A 23,638-nucleotide genomic window follows, 5' to 3' on the forward strand; every position below is an offset into this window, starting at 1 on the left:
GCCCTCAGGTCAAAACCTTTCTTCAGGGCGTGGCTCACACGGCTCCTCCGTACCGAGCGCCCGTGGTTCCATGGGATCTTAATCTGGTTCTTGAGGTTCTGCAAGGTCCTCCTTTTGAACCTCTCAGGGATGTTTCTCTTTCGCTCCTTTCTTGGAAGGTAGCTTTTCTGGTGGCCATCACTTCCATCCGGCGCGTGTCGGAATTGGCGGCTCTTTCTTGCCGCTCACCTTTTTTGGTACTTCACCAGGATATGGTAGTTCTGCGGCCTCCGTCCTCTTTTCTTCCGAAGGTGGTGTCCTCCTTTCACCTCAATGAGGATATTGTTCTGCCGTCCTTCTGTCCGAGTCCAACTCACCCTCGGGAGCGGTCCCTGAACAAGCTGGATCTGGTCAGGGCGATGAAAGTCTATCTGTCTAGGACGACTTCCTTGCGAAAGACAGACTCTCTTTTCGTCATTCCAGATGAGGCACGGAAAGGTCACCCGGCCTCCAAGGCTACTATTGCTCGCTGGATCAGATCGGCAATTTTGGAGGCATACCGGGTTAAGCATCGAGTGGCTCCTCCAGGGATCAGAGCGCACTCTACCCGGGCAGTGGGTGCTTCCTGGGCGGTACGCCACAGAGCTTCCGCGCTGCAGCTTTGCAAAGCTGCAACCTGGTCATCGGTTCACACGTTTGTGAAATTCTACAAAGTCCACACCTACGCTTCGGCGGACGCCAGCCTAGGTAGAAGGATTTTGCAGGCTGCGGGTGGTGAGTCCGCTGGCCTGATGGAAGTTTGTTTCCCACCCCAGGGACTGCTTTGGGACGTCCCATGGTCTCTGTGTCCCCCAATAAGGCGAACGACAAAACAGGATTTTTGGGTTGCTTACCGTAAAATCTGTTTCTCGGAGCCTTCATTGGGGGACACAGCACCCTCCCATGTTCTTTAACTCCTGTTCTTCCTTTGGTTGATTGGTTACAGTTGAGTTGTTTGTTCTGTTTTCAATCTATTCTGTTGCTTCTCCTACTGCTTTCTCACTAACTGAGGAATTTCCTGCCGGTCGGTGGGGTGTACACTGCGGAGGAGGAGCTAACCCTTTTTTTGTGCATAGTGTCAGCCTCCTAGTGGCAGCAGCATACACCCATGGTCTCTGTGTCCCCCAATGAAGGCTCCGAGAAACAGATTTTACAGTAAGCAACCCAAAAATCCTGTTTTCTTTATGATATCATATAAAAAATTTAGGCACTCACATCTATACATGTAACAGACAAGATAATTAACCCCTTTCCGACATCGGGCGTAATAGTACGCCGATGTCGGACACCCTCCCTTTGATGTGGGCTCCGGCGGTGAGCCCACATCTTTCTTGGCACATGTCAGCTGTTTTGAACAGCTGACATGTGCCCGGAACAGCCGCGGGTGGAATTGCAATCCACCCGCACCTATTAACCCATTAATTGCCGCTGTCAAACTCTGACAGCGGCATTTAACATGCGCTTACGGCAGTTGTGCTGGAAATCCGCCCACCAGTGACCTCCGTGATTGTAGGTCACCTGTGGGTTGGCATGACAACCAGAGGTCTCCTGAAGACCTCTATGGTTGTCACTGCTGGCTTGCTGTGAGCGCCGTCCAGCGGTTGACGCACATAGCAAGTGAGTAATTTAGCTGCATACAGGCGAACTGATAATGTGCCCGCCGACCGCACAGAAATGCAACATGTTCCGTTCGGCGGGCACATCAAAACGACACATGCGGACGCATCCGCATACAACGCATGTCCCTGCGTACACAATGTTAAAGATATGTACGCAGGATGCATGCGGAAGTAGGCGGAGCTTAAGGGAATAAGTGTGTAAGTAGGCGGAGTTTAAGGGAGAATATACGCAGCCCTACGCACTCTACTCAAACACGAATGTGAACCTGGCCTTACCCATAGTTAACCCTGTTCAACACCTGACCTTTGGACCCAGGCCAGACATCTCTTACACAGCCAAACCAGATCTCTCACTTTGCACTGACCAGGGGCAGTACTCCGAACCACAGTGTCTGCAAATTGAGATTCTGGTTTTGGCTTTTGTCCTAAGTCCTGTGACACTGCTCGTTGGACCATTGATATTGACTTTTAGGATTGCTACTTCCTATAGGTAGCACTAGAGCTCTAGTCTTCTTCCTGTCTGAAGAGACAATTTGCACTTTATACACTAACACCAATGTTGGAGTAAGAGGAATCTCTGTCTCCAGAATACACAAAGGTGAGACCCATTTCACACTTTGTAAAAGAAGAGCACCCAACTTGCTCATGTTATCTCTATTTCCCCATCCATGGAGGTGTTGTAATTGAGATGCAATAAAATACAGCCATGGATCAGGAATGGCCAGTCCACCCTCATCCTTATTACGTTGGGGAGTTTGTAGTTTTATTTGAGCATATTGTTTATGCCATATTAATTCCCTAAACATGGTTTGTACTTTATAAAATATGGTTGGAGGAAGCCAACAAGGAGGAATATGTGGCACATATAACAATTGTGGCATAAGTATCACATTGATAAGATTTCCTCTACCCATAAGGCCTCTTTCACACGTCAGTGTCTCCAGTACCTGTGGTGACAGTTTTCACATGAACTGGAGACACCTACACAGGTAGACCCATTCAAATGAATAGGTCTGCGCACATGTCAGTGTGTTTTCATGGGCTGTGTGTCCGTGGACAAGACATGCTGACATGTCAGTTTTTTAACAGCAGCACGGGCTGCAAAATATCCCGCACACAGATGACATCTGTGTGTCATCTGCTTAACACGTACCAGCTCCTGAGAATAGCCGTACAATTTGCGCTGTTCCCAGGCACCAGGTGCTGAAGGCAGTTCTCATCATTGTCGCTTGGTCTCCCTGAGATCAGCGAGACCAGGCGTCAATGATAAGTTTTATTCAGCACCTGCTGTGTACATCGTGTATTAAATAAATATATTTTTTTAAATGGCTCCCGCATAATTTTCCTAACCAGCAGAGGGAAAGCAGACCACTGAGGGCTGATGTTAATAATCTCGGAATAGGACCAATATCCCAAAAGGTTCCCTTGCTATTAATAACAGCTCACAGCTGTTTGCTTAGCCTTTACTGGTTAGTTTATGGGGGAACCCAGAAAAAAAATGATATAGGGTCCCCCTATAATTTCTAACCAGCAAAGGTCTAAGCAGACAGCTGTGGGCTGATATTAACAACCTGTGATAGTGCCAGGGATATTGCCCCACCCACTCCCAGGCTGCGAACAATAACCCTCATCCCCCCTAGAATGGCACATCCATAAGATGCGCCAAATATGGCACTTAGCCTCGCTCTTCCCACTTGCCCTGGTGTGGTGGCAAGTGCATATTAGGGTTGGTGAGGATGTCAGCTAATTTGTAATGGAGAGGTGTCTTTAAGACACCCTGATTACTAACCCCCTTAGTCAAATGTAAAAAAGACACAGGAAAAAATACTTTAATAAAAATAAAGACAAAGATTGTTTATTTGAAATAAACAATCCCCACACTATTTTTCCCATTTTATTACTGTAATTTAAAAAAAACAAAAAAACTATTCCTCACCTGACCGATGAAAATCCATTGTCCCCCTAAGAGCCCAACTCTGCTTCATGTGGATTACATGGTTGAACGGTGGTATGATGCGACCACTCAGCCGTGAATCCTGGAGATACTGAGCTAATCTTGGGGCGCAGCTTTATTGACAAGCAGTAATGTCATTGAGGTTACCACAGGTCACAGCCAGCTGTTCCCATGGTCAGTTCAGTGTGAGCTGGCCGATGATCTCAAATTTCTCAGAGCCCAACTTTGCTCAACTGACCATGGGAACAGCTGGTTGTGACTTGTGATAATCTCAATGACCATTACCGCTCATCACTGTGGGCGTGATAGCATAATTTGCAGGAGCTGTCGTCATCGCCAGCCCCTACAAATCTCACTTTTCGGCAGCGTCACTGCAGCCAGAATAATTCTATGGCTCCTGGAAAGTGACAGTGAAAAAAGGGAAAAAATTTGCTTTTGGCCAAAATACCAAAATGAGCATATCCTTTAAGGGTTTGTCTGGGACTTAAACATTGATGGCCTATCTTTAGGGTACGTCATCAATATCTGATCAATGGGGGCGCAACACACTGCACACTTGCCGATCAGCTGTTCCTGGTGTCGGCGGTAGTGTTCTGTTACGGAGCTGCACAGCCCATCCTTCCAACGAAATAGTACCTGGTCGCGGCCACTATATAGTCAACGCAGCTGTGCAGCACCGTACCTGAGCAGTTCTGGCAGCCGCCAACACCGGGAACGGTTGATCGGCGGGTGTGCTGCGTGTGGCACCCCCACTGATCAGACATTGATGACCTATACTATGTCTAGACCATCAGTGTTAAAGTCCCAGACAGCCACTCTAAGGGGTTAAGACTCCATACAGAAGAGTTTATTATGTTACTTGTGACAAATTCTCTTTGTTTTAACATGTAGTAGAAAATGCAGCCTGGTTGTTGTTTGGTTAATGTACCCAGCAATCTCTGCAATATGCAGGAGCTAATTTGTGATGATTGCTGTATGTGGGTGGAAGGAGAGCGTTATTGTAGTTTACACAATAGGTAATGTTTTCTTCCACAATGTATAAGGATTTTTTTCTATTACAAAAAACAATAGCGCAGAAACACAAAGCAGTTTGTTCATCCAATTTCATTTGATGTTTTGACATTCTAGTGAGTATACTGCTGAGCCTCACAGTTACAGGCGCTGCTGTTCTTTCCCGCAATACTAATATAACTTAATAAGGCTGAAAATCTCCTTATTCATGAAGTCTTATCTAGAGGTTAATGGATTAGTCTATCTATGGAAATGTAATTTTTACTTTAGACCAGGTATCTGCAAAGTCCTGTGCTAGCATGCTTTTTTTTTTTTTTAAGAGATTAATCCTGATAATGGTGATCTTCTGAAAAGGCACACACTTGTGCCTACAGCTCTTTTGCAGACCTATGTGTATCCACGATAATACACTATGACCAATCCTTTTTTCGTTGGAGCCTGCAGTCATACCCTCTTCCTTCTTTCCCTTACCTCTTTGTAACCTACTGAATGTCTTGGCAGTAATTCCAGCACAAATGAAAGTGATGATGAATTCCCTTCTGTTTTTGAAATTTTTTTTTTTTTAAAAATGGGTGCAAAGACAGACATTTTATCTAGAGGGTGATGATTGCACATTTGTCTGTCTCTCCATAGAAACCAGTTGGGTGAGAATTAAAGGCCCTTTTACATTTAGCGATGCACCAGCGATCCAACCAGCGATCCGACCCGGTCAGGATCGCTGGTGCATCGCTAAATGATCGCTAGTGAGCTTTCATACAGAAAGATCTCACAGCGATGCAGCAGCGACGCAGCGCACGATACTTACCATTCACACACAGCGATCCTGCGTCCTCCCGCCCGCCTCCACGCGTCGCACGTCGTCACAGCAGGAAGCCCAGCAGGAAGCAGACGACGAGAAATGGAGCCGGACATTCTCGCGCGATCAGCGATGAGCAGCGGGGGAGCCGGTCGCTGGTAAGTATCACACATAGCGATATCGCTAGCAATATCGCTATAACGTCACAAAACCGGTGACGTTTTAGCGATATTGCTAGCGATATTGCTTAGTGTAAAACCCCCTTAAGAGTCTCATGTTGTTCCGACTGAGCCAGCTAGACTTTCCTCCAGGTCTGCAACTTCTTGTATTTTATAGAAGATGGGCATCTTTTGCAAACGGTCTGCCGAGTTGGTGAAGGTTAGCACAACTAGAAAAGGAAAGCAATAAGTAGTTGCCAAATGTGGTATTTGATCCCACAACTATGACAATAAGATTCTTGTGCTTTATGACTGAATTATACAGTCTTGTGATTCACATTGGTGCTCATCACTGCAGAACTGTGTGTCCGGTGAGGTGCCATCGGGTCTAAGTCCAGTAGGATCTGTTGGGATTACAGATACAGGCACATTCAAGCACTGATGGTTCAGTTGAAGAATTCTTGTCTGCTATGCGGAGATCTGGTTCGACTCCCAGCCAATGCAGCACAGCTGTTTTCCTTGTATGCTTCACCAAACCTTTCTAAAACTTTGGACTATTGTTGCTTTGCTTTGACTCCCCATATTCTTGAGCCTTCCCTTGCTTTTTATCCACCAGGGCTATGCAGTTACTCGCCTTCTGGAGCAAAATAGAGTATTTTGCAAATGGTTAATTTGTTGACGGGATAAGTACAACCAGAAAAAGAAAGCTGTGAGCATCCGTCCATTGCAGAGCTTGAACGTATGACCTTGAGTAACACCTCCATTCCCTCGGTCGCCTGCCCCTTCCTTTCCCCTTGGTTGCCTGCCCCTCCCTTCTCCCTTGGTCGCCTGCCCCTTCCTTCCCCCTTGGTTGCCTGCCCCTCCCTTTCTCCTTGGTCGCCTGCCCCTTCCTTCCCCTAGGTCGCCTGCCCCTTCCTCCATTCCTTTAAATGGTGATCATTGCACATTCTTCTCTACCTCTTCATAGAAACCTATGGGAGCAAGACCATTACTCTCAGAGTGGTGGGCACACATGCATGACCCCCACCAACGTGACCTGGGAATTGATGACTTCACAGCTTGGGAGTCCCTTGCCACCTCCACTGCAAAGGTAGAGGGTTATCAAATGAGTGCAAGAGAAAGTAAAGGAGTTGCTCTTTGCAACCAATCAGACTTGGGAAATGATGGCACCAGCCTCATTGGCGGCCATTTTCCCGCCATTTGCTTTAGTTAAATGTCCCTGATAGTGTTTTCTGTGTCATTTCTTGTCCCCTTTTTTCATCCAGTCTGAATATAAATCCCAGCTGTCATAGGGAAGGTGGTAATGGGATGTGAATGCAACTTCAGTACATCTGTAATTACTGTCGGACTTTTATCTTTGTATAACATCGTAGTGAAAGGGAAAGGCACAGAGTTGCTGTACAATTACTTTTTAATGCTATTTCTTTCCTACAAATGATTGTAGAGAATGGCACAGCAGGCAGCCGGATATTGATTATCGCCACCTACAGGGCAACCTCCGCCTTCAAAGCGGCATCCGTAACATCATGAAATACTTCGAGGGTTGTAAGCACCAAGCCAGCTAGAGATTAGCTCACTGCAAAAGGAGCATCACTAAAAAGCGGAGGCGTCCGTAACCCTGGTTCTCTCACATTGCTGTGCCTTAATGGATACCTGTGAGGTTATGTTAGGTTTCAGAAGGAACTTTTTTCAGAGCACTAGCGGCTAACAAGATATTTAATGTAACAGACAGAGGCCACTAGGCTAATAGAAAAAGCGTCAAAGCCGGTAAGATGGGAGGCCAGACTTCTATGTGGAAAATGGTCATCTTCACAATCCATTACTCACCGCTTATAATGAGGAGGAAGATTACATGGAAGACAGGAAATGTTCTTGCCACTGAAGCATTAAATATGGCCTGGCTAAAATTGTGTTTTCTCCGGAAATATTTATACTTTTGGATGCTGCATTTGCCTCTCATGAAATTCATTTTTTTTATTAGTTATATTTTGGAGGATTTATCTTTTTTTTTTTTGCTTACTGCTCCATCATGACAAGTGCTCTGTCTAGATGCTGAAAATACATTATATGGCTCCTCTTTGTTCGTTGTGAATATAGATATGTAGTTAGAAGTGATACAAACCTCTATTTGGACCCAGGCAACTATAGGCCGGTGAGTCTGACTTCTATACCAGGAAAGATCTTTGAACAAATTATTAAACAACATGTATGTCAATACCTGGATAAGAATGAAGTGATTAAACAGAGTCAGCATGGGTTTGTAACTAATAAATCATGTCAGACTAATTTAATTTCCTTCTATGACGGTATTACTGATTGGGTGGATCAAGGAAATGCTGTAGATATAGTATATCTTGACTTCAGCAAAGCATTTGACAAAGTCTCTCATACAATCCTTATTGACAAAATGACTAAGTATGGAATGGACAAGGCAACTGTTAGGTGGATTCATAACTGGCTTAGTGATCGGACCCAAAGAGTGGTCGTAAATGGCTGCACATCCAGTTGGAAGAATGTCTCAAGTGGGGTACCACAGGGCTCTGTCCTGGGCCCTGTATTGTTCAACATCTTTATCAACGATTTAGATGAAGGAATTGAGGGTAAACTGATTAAATTTGCTGATGACACAAAGCTAGGAGGGATAGCTAATACTAGAGAAGAGAGAGAGGATTCAAAAAGATTTAAATAAACTGGAGAAGTGTGCAGCAACTAACAGAATGGTTTTTAACAGGGAGAAATGCAAAGTACTACATCTGGGCAATAAAAATGAAAAAAGCATATACAGAATGGGAGGAATAGGGCTAAGCAACAGCACATGTGAAAAAGACTTGGGTATACTAATAGATCACAGACTCAATATGAGTCAACAGTGTGATGCAGCAGCAAAAAAGGCAAATGCAATTCTAGGATGTATTAACAGAAGCATACAGTCTAGATCACGTGAAGTAATTATTTCCCTCTACTCCTCTTTCGTCAGACCTCATCTGGAATATTGTGTCCAATTTTGGGCACCACATTTTAAAAAAGACATCAACAAACTGGAGCAAGTTCAGCAAAGAGCGACCAGAATGGTGACCGGTCTGCAAACCCTGTCTTATGAGGAAAGGTTGTAGGATTTGGGAATGTTTAGTTTGCAAAAGAGAAGACTGAGAGGAGACTTAATAGCTGTCTACAAATATCTAAAGGGCTGTCACATTGTAGAAGGATCAACTTTATTCTCATTTGCACAAGGAAAGACTAGAAGCAATGGGATGAAGCTGAATGGGAGGAGACACAGATTAGATATTAGAAAAAACTTTTTGACAGTTAGAGTGATCAATGAGTGGAACAGGCTGCCACGAGAAGTGGTGAGTTCTCCTTCAATGGAAGTCTTCAAACAGAGGCTGGACAGACATCTAACTGGGATGATTTAGCAAATCCTGCTTTGAGCAGGGGGTTGGACCAGATGGCCCAGGAGGTCCCTTCCAACTCTACGATTCTATGATTCTATGATTCTATTTCCTTATCTAGAAAAACAGCGGGAACAGAAGACTGGGAATTCAGATTTTATGTGTGTTATAATGGTTTTTATCAACTTGTCCTTTCATTTTTCTGCAAAATTTTAGTACAAAGTGAACAGAAATTAATCCATTTATATAATTGCCTTGTAATGTTTTCATTTCCTGTTCTGTCCAGATGTCACCGTATCCCAGAATTCCAAGCGGAGGAAGGTCACCGACCGTCATATTGGGACACCCAAGAGTTGGGTGTCGCAATATGGAAACTGCTGCTGGTACCAACCTATTGTGCAGTACCACCAGCAGAACACCTTCGCACCACACACACACACACACACACACACACACACACACACACACACACACACACACACACACACACTATACGCACCACACACTCACAGTCACACACACTCACGCAGCCTCTTGCGCGGTACCACCAGCGGAGCGCAGTGAATCATTTGGCTGATCCCGGTGGCAGATGCGCGACGTGTCTACAGGCAGAGGAAGCCGGTCACATTAAAGGGGTTTTCCCACAAACAAAAGTTAATATTAAAAATTGTCTGTGTCTAACCGTGTATGGAGCATACCACATCTCCTGAGCAGGGGAGAAAACAAAAGACAATACTGACATTACGGCAGGGGATCACAGAGGATTCATTTTGTGAGGTAAAATATTTCACTGACTGTTTTTAAACAATATTTTATCTCACAAAATGAATCCTCTGTGATCCCCTGCTGTAATGTCAGTATTGTTTTTTGCTTCCTCCCCAGGAGCTGTGGTGTGTTCTGTACACGGTCAGACACAGGGGTGAGAGAGACAGAGCACAGGGGGGAGACAGCTCAAACAGGACAGCACATGAGGGGAGAACACAGCACAGGAAGGAGAGAGAGAGCAGACAAGGGGGATAGCACAAAGAAGAGAGCACAGACGGGAGAAGTCAGCTCATGGGGAAAGAGAGTGGATAGGTGGGTGAGCACATGGGGGAGAGAGATTCTCAACGCTGCAAAGCCTGCCCCATCATGACATTACCGCCCTCTCGATCCGACAGCATCGGGCCTCCATCTAGGTCATATAATAAATATGCAGTGCCATGATAAAACATTAATAACCTGTGAGCTTTCCCACATTGCACCCATAAACTTAAATGTATTTTATTGGGATTTTATGTGACATGCCAACTCAAATTAGCAAGTATTTGTGAAGTGTAAAGGAAATGCTAGTTTTCTAATTATTTTAAAAATATAAATGTGAAAATTGTGACGTGGATTTGTATTCAGTCCTCTGTAGTCTGATATCCCTAAATAAAATCCTGAGTGACCAATTGCCTCAAAAAGTCACAGTAAATTGAGCCCAGCTGTGTGTAATTTATTGTCAGTGTAACTACAGCTGTTCTGTAAAAGCCTCAGAGGGATCAAACGACATCATATAATCCAAGTCACATACCAGACAAGTCAGGGATAACATTGTGGAGAAGAGTAAAGCAGGGTTCGGTTATAAAACGTAGCCCAAGCTCTGAACTGTTTACGGAGCACTGATGAATCTATCAATCCATTATTCAAAAATGGAAGACTTGTGGTGCAACTTCAAACCTACCAAAACATGGCTCTCCGCCTAAACGGATATCCCAAGCAAGGAGAGCACCAATTGGAGAAGCAGCAAAGAGGCCTATGGTCACTCTGGAGAGCTGCAGAGATCCACAGCTCAGGTGGGAGAATCTATCCACACAACCACTATTAATCGTATACTCCACAAATATGACCTTTTATAGCAGAGTAGCAAGAAGAAAGGTATATTTGATATCAAGCCATTAGAAGTCCCGTTTGCAGTTTGGAAAAAGCCATGTAGGAGACAAAGCTAGCATGTGGAAGAAGGTGCTCTGGTCAGATGAGATAAAAATAGAACTTTTTGGGCTAAATACAAAGCGCTATGCGTGTCAGAAAACTAAGACTGCACATCACCCTGAAAACACCATCCCCACCGTCCAGCATTGTAGTGGCAGCAACATGCTATGGGTATGTTTTTTATCAGCAGGGACAGGGAAGTTGGTCAGAGCTGATGGGAAGATGGATGGAGCTAAATACAGGGCAATTCTGGAGGAAAACCTGTTAGAGGTTGTAAAAGACTTTACACTGGGACATGTAGTCCCGCTGGAAGGTGATTCTAACTCTAAACATACTGCCGGAGTTACAATGGAACCGATTAAATCAAAGCATATTCATGTGTTTAAATGACAGTAACAAACCGAAAAATAGGGAGAGAGGGACCCTGCCCATGAGGGCTTGTAGGTGATTAAACAGAATGATGGATATAGATGATGATGGATATTGGTAGAAAGTTATGTACTTGATAATGAGTTTTCTAAAGCAGTTGACTGTTTTCATCCCTTCCTGACGTGTAGATTTTTCACTTTTGGACTTCCATTTTTTTTTTGTACGTCTACATAGCCATAAAAGGGTTTGTTTTTGCAGGGAGAGATGTGCCGTAGTTTTGACTGATGCCATTCATTTTATCATACAATGTACTGATAAACAGGCAAAAAAATCCAAGTGCTAAGAAATGGTGAAAAACACGCGATTCCAGCATAGCTTTTTGGTTTTGCAGGTATTGTTTTTACAGTATTGATTGTGCGGTAAAAATTACCTGGAAACATGGTATTCTAGATCAGTACAATTACAGAGATACAAAACTTGTATAGTTTTTCTTTTTTTTTGTTTGTGTTTTTATGTTTTTTTTTTTTTTAAGTGAGAAATTCTGAAATTTGTTAAATGGGGAGAAAAAAATGTGATTTGTCAATAGTAACTTCTTTATTTTTTCATTGAAGAAGCTGTATGAGGTCTTTCGTTCAGCATTGGGAGTTGATGTGTTTATTGATGCCATTTTGGAGTACACAATGTTTTGATAGCTTTTTATTGCATATTTTTAGGAAGGCATGGTCACTAAAATAAACACTGCAATTTAGATTTTTCTTTTATCGGTTAACCCCTTAACGACCGCCGATATGCCTTTTAACGGCGGCAGTTAAGGGTACTTAAGCCACAGCTCTGTTATTTAAAGGCTCTGAGGTTTAAAAGTTGTAGCACCCCCCCAGAGTCAGAATTTCTCCGGGGTCTCTGCTGCCGGGGGTAGCCGAGACCCCAGAGAACATGATTTGGGTCGGTTTTTGTCAACCCCGCTGTTGCGATCGCAGTTATTAATGGTATAACAGCGACCACAAAAGAAAAGTCTGATTTCCCATTTACTTTCTCTCTCCTCTGATGTGATCGCACATCAGAGAGAAAAATAGGGTCCCCGATCCCCTCGGTACCACCCGGTGTTCCTGGGCCTTCCTGCTGCTTTCCCCCACGGCTGCCAGCATCTTCTTCTAGGAAGAAAATGGCGGGTCCATGCGCAGTGCGCCCTGCCGAAATCTACTGGCTAGCACCCGGCAACAATGGGAGATTTTTCCTATTGGTTCATTTTGATCACTGTGATAGGGTCTATCACAGTGATCAAAATAAAACCATAGTAAATCAAACCCCCCTTTATCACCTACTTAGTTAGGGAAAAATAATAAAATAAAAAAATTATTTATTTCCATTTTCCCTTTAGGGTTCGATTTGGGCTAAACTTAGGGTTGGGGCTAAAGTTAGGGTTAGGGCTAGAGTTGGGATTAGGGTTACAATATTTTGTTGCACAAACTTTTGAGGCAATCGCTGCAATCAAACGATTCCTGTACCTCTCGACAGGTATTTTGGCCCACTCCTCAATAGTAAACTGCTACAGTTGTCCTGTGTTTGAAGGTTGCCTTTTCCAGACTTCATGTTTCAGCTCTTTCCAAAGATGCTCAATAGGATTAATGACTTTAAGGTCAGGGCTCATAGAAGTTAATTTCAGAATAGTCCAATGTTTTCCTCTTAGCCATTCTTGGGTGTTTTTAGCTGTGTTTTGGGTCATTATGTTGTTGCAAGACCCATGACCTGCAACTTACCAATCTTTGACACTGGGCAGCACATTTCTCTTTAGAATCCCTTGATAGTCTTGAGATTTCATTGTACCCTGCACAGATTCTAGACACCATGTTCTAGGTGCAGCAAAGCAGCCCCAGAACGTAACAGAGCCTCCTCCATTTTTCACAGTAGGGACAGTGTTCTTTTCTTGATATGCTTCATTTTCCTTCTGTGAACATAGAGCTGATGTGCCTTGCCAAAAAGTTCCATTTTTGGTTCATCTGTCCATAGGACATGCTCCCAAAAGCTTTGTGGCTTGTCAACATGTAGTTTGGCAAATTCAAGTCTGGCTTTTTTATGATTTTTTTTTCAATGGGTTCCTCCTTGGTCGGCTCACATGAAGTGAGTCCACTTTGGCTCGCACAACGACAAATGGTGCGATCGGACACTGATGTTCACCTTTAACCTGTTTAGAAGTTTTTCTGGGCTCTTTTTTACCATTCGTATTATCCATCTCTTTGATTTGTCATCAATTTTCCTCCTGCGGCCATGTCCAGGGAGGTTGGCTACAGTCTCATGGAGCTTAAATTTCTGAATAATATGTGCAACTGTAGTCACAGGAACATAAAATTGCTTGGAGACACATGTGATGCTAATTAGTGGACACACCGCGATTTATCATGTCCCTTTTGTCACATTATTTTCAGGGGTACCATCATTTCTGTCCAGGCCTATTTCATGAGTTTTATTTTTTTTTTAAATTCTGTGGAAGCATGGTGGAAAAGCAATGTCTGAATTTTGTCAGATTCAAGTTATTTCTGTCACCATTGTGTTTTTTTGTCATTAAACGAGGGATACCAACAATTTTGACCATGTGTGTAAGTTCCTTGGGTGGTCTAGTTTCCAAAATGGGGTGACTTGTGGGGGGGTTTCCATTGTTTAGTCACATCAGGGGCTCTCCAAATGCGACATGGCATCTGATCTCAATTTCAGCCAATATTGCATTGAAAAAGACATCCGGCGCTCCTTTCCTTCTAAGCTCTGCTGTGCGCTCAAACAGTGGTTTACCCCCACATATGGGGTATCTGCGTATTCAGGAGAAATTGCACAACAAATTTTCTGGTTCATATTCTCTTTTTACACTTGTGAAAATAAAACAAGTTGGTTCTGTAGTAAAATGTAAAAAAAAGTTAAATGTTACTTTTTTTTCCTTCCACATTGCTTCAGCTCCTGTGAAGCACGTAAAGGGTTAATTAACTTCTTGAGCACCTTGAGGGGTGCAATTTTTAGAATGGTGTCACTTTTGGGTATTTTCTGTCATGTACACCCCTGAAAGTCACTTCAAATGTGATGTGGTCCCTAAAAAAAAAATGATTTTGTAATTTTTGTTGTAAAAATGAGAAATCGCTAGTCAACTTTTAATTCTTATAACTTCCTAACAAAAAAAATTTTGTTTCCAAAATTGTGCTGATGTAAAGTAGACATATGGAAAATGTTGTTAACTACTTTGTGTGACATATTCTGATTTAAGGGCATAAAAATTCAAAGATTGAAAATTGCAAAATTTTAAAAATTTTCGCCATATTTCTGATTTTTTCATAAATAAACGCAAGTCATTTCGAAGAAATTTACCACTAACATGAAGTACAATATGACAGTGGTCAGAATTGTAAAAATTGGCCTGGTCATTAAGTAGCAAGTTGGCTCTGTCACTAAGGGGTTAATGAGAAAAAAATAAACTTTTTTGAATTTACCAAATGGCTGCAATGAAACAAAGTGAAAAATTTAAAAGTCTTAATACTTTCCGTACCCACTGTATTTAGGTACGTGGTGTGCAACATGAACCCCCAGGTGCTTCACAGAAGTTTAAAACGTTGAGCCATGAAAATAAAAAATATCACATTTTCCTGACAAAAATATTATTTTGGGAGTTTAAAATTTGTGGCGCAAGTGTCACGGATTTACCGCTGCAAATAAGACCGTAACCACACTGTTGTCAGAAAAATAAATGTTAGGGAGTGTATTCGCGCTGATAAATCCTTTTGTTATTTAGTTGGAGAATTGCTCAGTAAACAATGTTGCAAAATGTTATTTTGGCCCCAGATTTTGCATTTTCATGAGGGTAACAAGAAAAATTGCACCACACAATTTTAATTTGTTGTGCAATTTCTCTTGAGCACATCAATACCCCATATGTAGGGGAATACTACTTTTAAGGCACAATGCAAAGCTCAGAAGGGAGAGGCGCCATATTAGAGTTCAGATTTTGCTGGAATGGTTTGAGGGTGCCATGTCACAATGGCAGAGCCCCTGAGGTGCCAAAACAACAAAAATCCCCTTTATGTGAACTCATTTTACAAACTACACTCCCCAATGAATTCATCTAGGGGTGCAGTGATCATATTAACACCACATGTGCCTCACAGAATTTTATACCACTGAGCAGAGAAGAAAGAATAAATTACATTTTTGCCACTAAAATGTTGTTTTAGCCCCAAGTTTTTAATTTTTCTAAGGGCTAATAGGAATTCTTTTTACAACAAACTGAGGTCCATTTTTTTCTAAGTGTGCCAATACCCTACATGTAATCAGAAAATATTTTTCAGGCACAGAGCAAAGCTCAGAAGGCAAGGAGCGCCAGATTTTGCTATGGTTTGCAGGAGCCATGACCCACTGGGAGAGCCCATGAGGTGCCAGAACAGCAGAACCTCCATAAGTGACCCCATTTTACGAGCTACACCTCTTAATGAATTCATCTATGGGTGCTGTGATCATATTGACACCACGGGTGTGTCACAGAATTTTATATCATTGGGAAGTGAAGACAAATTAACTACATTTTTACCAAAAAAAAATTGTTTTAGCCGAAGATTTTACATTTTCACACAAGACGTAGGTAAAAATGGCACTAAAATATGTCCCACAATTTCAACTGACCGTGTCAATACCCCATATGTGGTTGTACAGTACTACTTAGCCATGTGGAGAGACTCGGGAGGAATGGAGCGCTATTTGCCTCCTGAAGCACAAATGTTTCTAGAACAGTTTGTGTACTCCGTGTACAGTTGTGCTCAAAAGTTTACATATCCCTGCAGAATTTTTACTTTCTTGGCCTTTTTTCACAAAATATGAATGATAAGACCAAAACATTTTCTTCACTCATGCTGGGAAAGAGCCTTTAAAGAGGTGTCCATAACATTGCATATAATGCACCCAGCATTATATATGAGTATATATCAGTATAATGTCGGCACAATCCTCATCTTGGGCGGGTCCACTGTGGGATACAAGCAGCGGGCATCCCGCAGTGGACTCGCTAGTGTGAAATTACCATAAAGATGTTTCCAGGGATTTTGTTACAGGGAATCTATCACTGATTTCATGATGTCCCAACTAAGGGTAACAAACTAGTAACAGATCCCCATAGCAAAATGATGGGTCACTCAGTTGTACCAAAATCTTGTATTGGAAGCTCCAGCACATAATGATGAGTCTTGAGTATTCATGAGTTCCTGACGTTCTCTGCCACCCACTAATTCAGTTAAAAAAAAAAAAAAAAGCTGTAAATCAGGGGCCGGGTGTAGAGAAAGCCAGGAGCTCAGGTACATCAGTACTCATCATTCGCTGCTGCCAGAAACTTATTCTCCTAATGAGATTTATTACAAGTATGTTTAACATCACTGTCCTTATTTTTATATTATATAAAAAAAGTTTATGATAGCTGTAGAGTGGTCCCCTATAGTTAATTCCCCCGGTGGGCCCTAGGCACCCCAGTCCAACCCTGCTTACACATCCCCAAAAAAATCAGCGATCAACCTCTATTCTTTACAGTAGGAATGGTGTTCCTTTCATCATAGGCCTTGTTGACATCTCTTCAAATGTAACGTTTATGGCTGTGGCCAAAAAGTTCAATTTTGGTCTCCTCACTCCAGATTACCTTGTTCCAGAAGTTTTTAGGCTTGTCTCTGTGCTGTTTTGCATATTGTAGGTGAGATACTTTGTGGCATTTGCGCAGTAATTGCTTTTTTCTGGCGACTTGACCATGCAGACCATTTTTCTTCAAGTACCCCCTTATTGTGCATCTTGAAACAGCCGCACCACTAGTTTTCAGATGAGTAAAGAAAGTGTAGTCAGTTTACCCGTCTGCAAAGCAATCCCCAAGCCTGCCAACACCCAGCACAGACTGTGGTGAGCATCCACATGAATTAGGAGCAAGAGGAAGAAAAAAAAGTGATGCAGCTTGAGACGGAGGCGGCTGCAATTTACAAAGCTTTATTGGACAACTTAAAAATATGTTGGTTCTTTAAAAATTTCTTATAGCAAACACCAAGCACCCCAGTGAGGAGGATCAACGCGTTTCAACTAAAAAATAGCAGTAGTCATGATCACATGCTACTAGTTTTCAGAGTCTAGTATTTCAGCTGATGTTAAATGTGGGTTTTTCATTGCATCCCAAACAATTTTCCTGGCAGTTGTGGACGAAATTTTTGTTGGTCTACCTGACCGTGGTTTTGTTTTTACAGAGCCCCTGATTTTCTATTTGTTTATCACAGTTTGAATGCTGCTGACTGGCATTATCAATTCCTTGGATATGTTTTTGTATCCCTTTCCTGTTTTATACAGTTCAACTACCTTTTCCCGTAGATCCGTTCACAATTCTTTTGTTTTCCCCATGATTTACAATCCAGAAACGTCAGTGGCTGGATGAAAGATGCAAGAGTCTGTCTGGATCCCAGAAATTCACTCAGCTTTTATGCACATACACTAATTACAAGCAAACAGGTCACAGGTGAGGATGTTACCTTTAGTAGCCTTTCAAACCCTTTTGTGTCAACTTCTGTGCATGTTATCAGGCCAAAATCACCAGGGTATGTAAACTTTTGATCAGGGTTATTTGGATGTTTTTGGTTGTCATTATGATGTAAAAAGAGAAAATACAGTAGTTTGACAGTAAATGGCTTCACCCAACCACTAACCTTGAGGGGAGAAAAAGTTTTGGTGTTATCATTCATATTCTCTGAAAAAATGGCCAAGAAAGCCGGGGTATGTAAACTTTTGAGCACAACTGTACAGAGCCCCTAAATTGCTAGAAGAGCACAATCCTCCCTCAAGTGACCCCATTTTGGAAACTATACACGGTGGGAAATTTATCTACAGGTGTAGTGATGATTTTGACTCCATTGGTATTTTCCAGAAACAAGCAGCAATAAATGTTGCCGAGTGAAAATTACAAACTGCCATTGTAGTGACCAGTACGTTATGCCCAGTCCGTGCTACTGGAGGCATACAACCGTAAGTTAGGCGGGCTCTCATCTCTTCAGAAATGCCAAACGTGGACGCAATATGTTGTTTAGGCACACTGTTGGGCTCAGAAAGGAGGGGGAATTTTGATTTTAGATTGGAGACTTTGCTGAATTTCGTTTGGCGGATAAGGAGCCATTTCTCTCTTTCAGAGCATTTGTGCTACCAGTAACATGGAAGCCCCCTATATTTTCATTAACAGATGACAGACCTGAGTGAGGACTTGCTTTTTTTGTGGATTGAGTTGAAGCTTTTATTGGGAACATTTTACATAATTGTCATGTCGGACGCTATTCACACCACAGCGTCCGGCAGGCAGCTGTAGTTCCATCTCCGTCCACTATAGCCTCAGTGGCGCCGACTTGATTTTACTCAGGTTATCGGGGGTTAATCTAGCTGGAAATCAGGTGGGATGTTTGGTCACGCCCACGGTCTTTAAGTAGTCGTGCTGGCCTGTGGGCGTCGCCGATTATAGCTTGTGTTTTATGCCAAGTGGTTCCGGTCTGGAGAGGTGGTGTTGGAGAGAGAAATTCATATCTGGTGTCGTATGATCCGTTGTTACCTTTTCGCCTTCCTATATTTGTGCTTTGTTTTGCCCTGTTCACATTACAGTATTGTCCTGTGTGTTTGCAGCGCGGTGTGGTTTAAGTTCTCCCTGTCTGTCATTACTGTGTGGGCTTTGGTGGTTTGACAGCTCACTGGGTGGAGGGTGGAGGGTTCAGCTTAGGGCTGAGCAGAAGATAAGGAAAGGTTGGAGGCTCAGGCATTTGCACCATTAGCAAAAACCCTGGGTTGAGGGTCAGACAGGGTTTTCCCTAGTTTGAGGGACTCCGCAGGGGCCCCGGGTATTTCAGCCTCCTTTGACCTAAGCCCCACATAACAATAATGTTTGGGATCACATTTATCCGGCCCTTTATGCCGAGCACTTACTTTGAGGTTTCCATCGAAATCTGAGTGACGTGATTCAGATGAAACCTCGAGGGATCCATTCACTATATTGAGGCAGCAGTGTTACTCTGGACTCCGTCTGCCCTCTCTTCAGCGGTGTCCTTTTCAGAAATGCACAAAACTGTTGCCGACGGCACTCATATGCACGCCTAAAATGACGGACACTGCTGGAAAACAGGTCAGATGGCATCTGCAGTGCCTCCATCTGCCTCATTATAGGGAATCTTCCACCAGAGGTTCTGTCTGAATCGCGTATTTCATAGATTTACACGGAAAGCCCCGGTGTAAGTGCTCAGTGCAAAGCGCAGGATAAATATGCACCGAGCCTTACTGCGATCTTTGGGAGGCAAAATAAAAAAATTAACAGCAGGTGATGAATTGGTTCTGTTTATTTTTTTTACACCGTTCCTCTTGTGTTATAAGTGATTATGTGATTTTATTCTTCGGGTCAGTGCGATTTCAGCTATACCAGATTTATATTGAGTTTTTGGCAGCGGTCACACACTAAAACACTATTTTTATTGCAAAAATTAGTTTTTCATCACCACATTTTGAGAGCTATAATTTTTTTTCATATTTCGGCCGACAGAGTCATGTGAAAGCTTGTTTTTTGCGGGACAAGTTGACGTTTTTGTTAGTACCATTTTCAGGCAGATGACATTTTCTGATGGCTTTCTAGTCCTATTTTTGGGAGACCTAATGACCAAAACCCAGCAATTCAAGAATTTTTTTTTTGTTTGGGGGGTTTGTCATTCCACATGTGGTAAAATTGATAAGGCAGTTTTATTCTTTTGGTCAGTTCAATTACAGCAATACCTCATTTACCGGTATATCTTTTTTTATGTTTTGGCGCTTTTACAGAATAAAAACTATTTTATAGAAAAAATAATTATTTTTGTGTCTCTTTATTCTGAGAGCTATAACTTTTTTATTTTTCCGCTGATGGAGCTGTATGGCGGCTTGTTTTTTTACGGGAGAAGATGACTATTTAAGCGGTACCATATTTATTGATATCCATCTTTTTATTGCATTTTATTCCACTTTTTGTTTGGTGGTATGATAAAGCATTGTTTTTTGCCTTGTTTTTTATTTTATTTTTTATGGTGTTCGCTAAAGGGGTTAACTATTGGGACAATTTTATAGGTTGGTTCATTGCGTACGCGGTGATACCATGTAAATGTACTTTTATTGTTTAATTTTTTTCATACAAATTTTTATTTATAGATACAAATATCTAGATTTTTATTTTATTATTTTTTATATTCTTAAACATATTTTTACATCTCTTTTTTTTTTTTTTTTTTTTTTTTTTTTTTTTTTTTACTATTTTACTTTGTCCCAGTATGGGACTATGATTTTTTTTTTTTTTGCAAGCTGATCACTTTGCATAGTATGGAGATGCAGCAGCATCCCCATGCTGTAGAAACTGTTAGCTTTGCACTGACAGGGAAAGTTGCTGATCATGCGCTGCGTATGATCAGCAACTTTTCTAGCTCTGGTGACCCGGATGTCGTCATGACGACATCGGGTCACCATGGCAATGATCGGGGACACCCTGGCCAGGAGATATGGCATGAGCAGACCATGTTCCTTCACGGTCAGACACAGCCATTACACAGTACATAGCAAGGGCACACTTATATTATCTTGGCACAAGAACATTTTTTTTTTAGCACATCTAATTGTGGAACTTATTTCTTTTCAAAGATCTATTGAACAGTCTTCCATTACTGAGATAGGAGATGACTGTTGGTTCTGATAAGATTCTATGTAAAGGGGGGAGAGACGAGGAGGAGGGAGGAGCAAGATACAGCTCCTTATTTCTCCTCTGTTCTACGTAGAATCTTAAGAGATGACAGTTGTTTTTTTGTTTTTTTTTTTTAAATTTAAGATTCCATGTTGAAAGGAGAGACTGAGGGAGGAGCTCTGCCTCTTGCTCACTTCTCCGCCTCTCTTCCCTGTACATAGAATCTTATGAGCACTAAAGCCCCCGTTACACACGGCGAGATCGCTAGCGATATCGCTGAAGCGACAATGATTTTGTGACGCAACAGCGACATCGCTAGCGATCTCGCTAAGTGTGACACGCGGAAACGACCGGCTCCCTGCTGCGATGTCGCTGATCGTGCGCGAACGTTCAGGATCATTTTTTGATCGCTGGCGTCACGCTGACCAGCATGCATCGCTGTGTTTGACGCCCCTTATCAACGACGAGCGACTTCGTTGGCGTCTCCGAACTCATATAGATAGCGCTGAAGGACGCCTATTCAAAGTTGAATCGCTATTATAGACAGTGTGTGACACGGTACCAACGATCGCCGTGGTCGTTAGTGACATCGCTGATCGCTGATGCGTCGTTATGAAGATCGGCCTGTATGACTGCTTACTAGCAATGCACAAACGATCTTAGCCAGATCGTATCGTTGTCGGAATCGTTGGTGCGTCGCTACGTGTAACGGTACCCTAATTGTCATCTTCTGTCTCAGTAATGGAAAGGTCTGTTTTCAGAGTACAGATTTTTCCTGTGAATTGAGAATTTTGTGAATAAATAATGAGTCCAGGAGTAGAATGAAACGCAATTCTCTCAGATATATTACAAACTAGCTTTATATTCATGTGTACTGTTGATTAATAAAAATAAAAATTAAAACAACAGTTACTTTTTAAATGTTTGAAACATTTTCTTTTTCTGGAAAGAAAAGTTATGATTACAAGATAAAGAAAGAGGTACCTAGTTGTGGGAAGTACGGCATGGGACAGATCCACATACTTGGCGGAGGGGGGGATTCAAGAGACAGATACACCACCCACTAATAGTAGCAATGTATGGACTAAATAAAAATTGTAGCCATAGTACAAAACTCCATTGCTGGGTTTGACCAAAAAAGAAAAAGTAAGTATTACCATGCAGGGAACCAGGAACCCTCCGCTCCCGATGCACGTTTCGCTACAGAAGAGTAGGCATACTTTTTTCACAACATGCAATGATGAAATCCTCATTTTTTATGAATGAAAAGAACATGTAAAAATTAAAATCTTATTTTTTTATTTTTTAGATAAACCTATTTATTACCGACCTAAATTGAGTGCAATATAATAATTAAAAAAATAAGTAAATATTATCACAGTTGAAAGGATGCCATGTTTCATTTTTAGTAAGTCCTGTCTCTCTTACCATTTCAGGTTTTGAGCTCACTTTTTACTCCGGTGTGTTTGGAACTTGTATAGGGGCCATTAATTGGTTTGGAACTGATGCCAAGAGTCTCATTGGACTATCGGGAATATTTGTTGGACTTGGGGAGGTTTTAGGTTTGTTTCTCATCTATAGTCTTAATTTATTGCATATCTCGCTGCATATTTAATCTCATTTAAAATTGTCCATTTATTTCCAGGTGGAACGATATTTGGATTGCTCAGTAAAAATAGTCGTTTTGGCAGAAATCCAGTGTACCTCCTGGGCCTTGTTGTTCACTTTTTGGCATTCTACTTGATATTCCTCAGTGTTCCAAATGATGCCCCTGTTTCCTCTGGCGATGGAACATACAGTCGTGCTTTTGTAGACCCAAGGTATAAAAAAAAAGCTAACTGTTGGGTAAAAACTAAAATGGTTCACAATGGTATGCAAAAATTTCTATATGGTTCCTACAGCTGGATATAGTCATGACCGAACGTGCCGGCACCCTTGAAATTGTTCCAGAAAATGAAGTATTTTACCCAGAAAATTATTGCAATTACACATGTTTTGTTATACACATGTTTATTTCCTTTGTGTGTATTTGAACGACAGAAAAAAAACAGGAAATAAGAGTCAAATTGGACATAATTCCACACTAAACCACAAAAATTGGGCCGGACAAAATTGTTGGCACCCTTAAATTAGTATTTGGTTGCACACCCTTTGGAATAAATAACTGCAGTCAATCGCGTTCTATAACCACAACAAGCTTTTTGCACCTCTCAACTAGAATTTATGGCCACTCTTCTTTTGCAAATACCTCCAGGTCTCTCATTTTTGAAAGGTGCCTTCTCCCAACAGCAATTTTAAGATCCCTCCACAGGTGTTCAAAGGGATATAGATTCAGACTCATTGCTGGCCACTTCAAAACTCTCCAGGTCTTTGTTTCCATTCATTTATGGGTGCTTCTTGAAGTATGTTTGGGGTCATTATCCTGCTGGAAGACGGCCTAGGAACGAAAATCCGCTTTCTGGCACTGGGCACTTTATTGCGACCCAAAATCACTTGGTAATCTTCATATTTCATGATGCCTCGCACACAGTCAAGGAACCCAGTGCCCGAAGCAGCAAAACAACCCCAAACCATCTTTGAACCTCCACAATATTTGACTGTAGGTACTGTGTTCTTTTCTTTTAGGCCTCATTTTGTTTTTGTTAAACAATAGAATGAT

General features: G+C 42.1%; 1 protein-coding gene across 3 annotated transcripts in view; it reads left to right on the forward strand.

The window, feature by feature from the left end:
- Window positions 1-23,638, forward strand: part of MFSD11 (major facilitator superfamily domain containing 11) — an 88,463-nt gene that overhangs the window by 49,736 nt on the left and 15,089 nt on the right. For all 3 annotated transcript variants that reach the window (XM_073563187.1, XM_073563186.1, XM_073563188.1), the window contains exons 11-12: window positions 22,416-22,541; window positions 22,625-22,799. In XM_073563187.1, coding sequence (XP_073419288.1) covers window positions 22,416-22,541; window positions 22,625-22,799 — 301 coding nt within the window. The remainder of the gene's footprint in view (window positions 1-22,415; window positions 22,542-22,624; window positions 22,800-23,638) is intronic.

This window comes from Dendrobates tinctorius, unplaced genomic scaffold, assembly GCF_039654945.1.
Source record: "Dendrobates tinctorius isolate UK_male_01 unplaced genomic scaffold, ASM3965494v1 ptg000383l, whole genome shotgun sequence".
NCBI classification, from domain to species: Eukaryota; Metazoa; Chordata; class Amphibia; order Anura; family Dendrobatidae; genus Dendrobates; species Dendrobates tinctorius.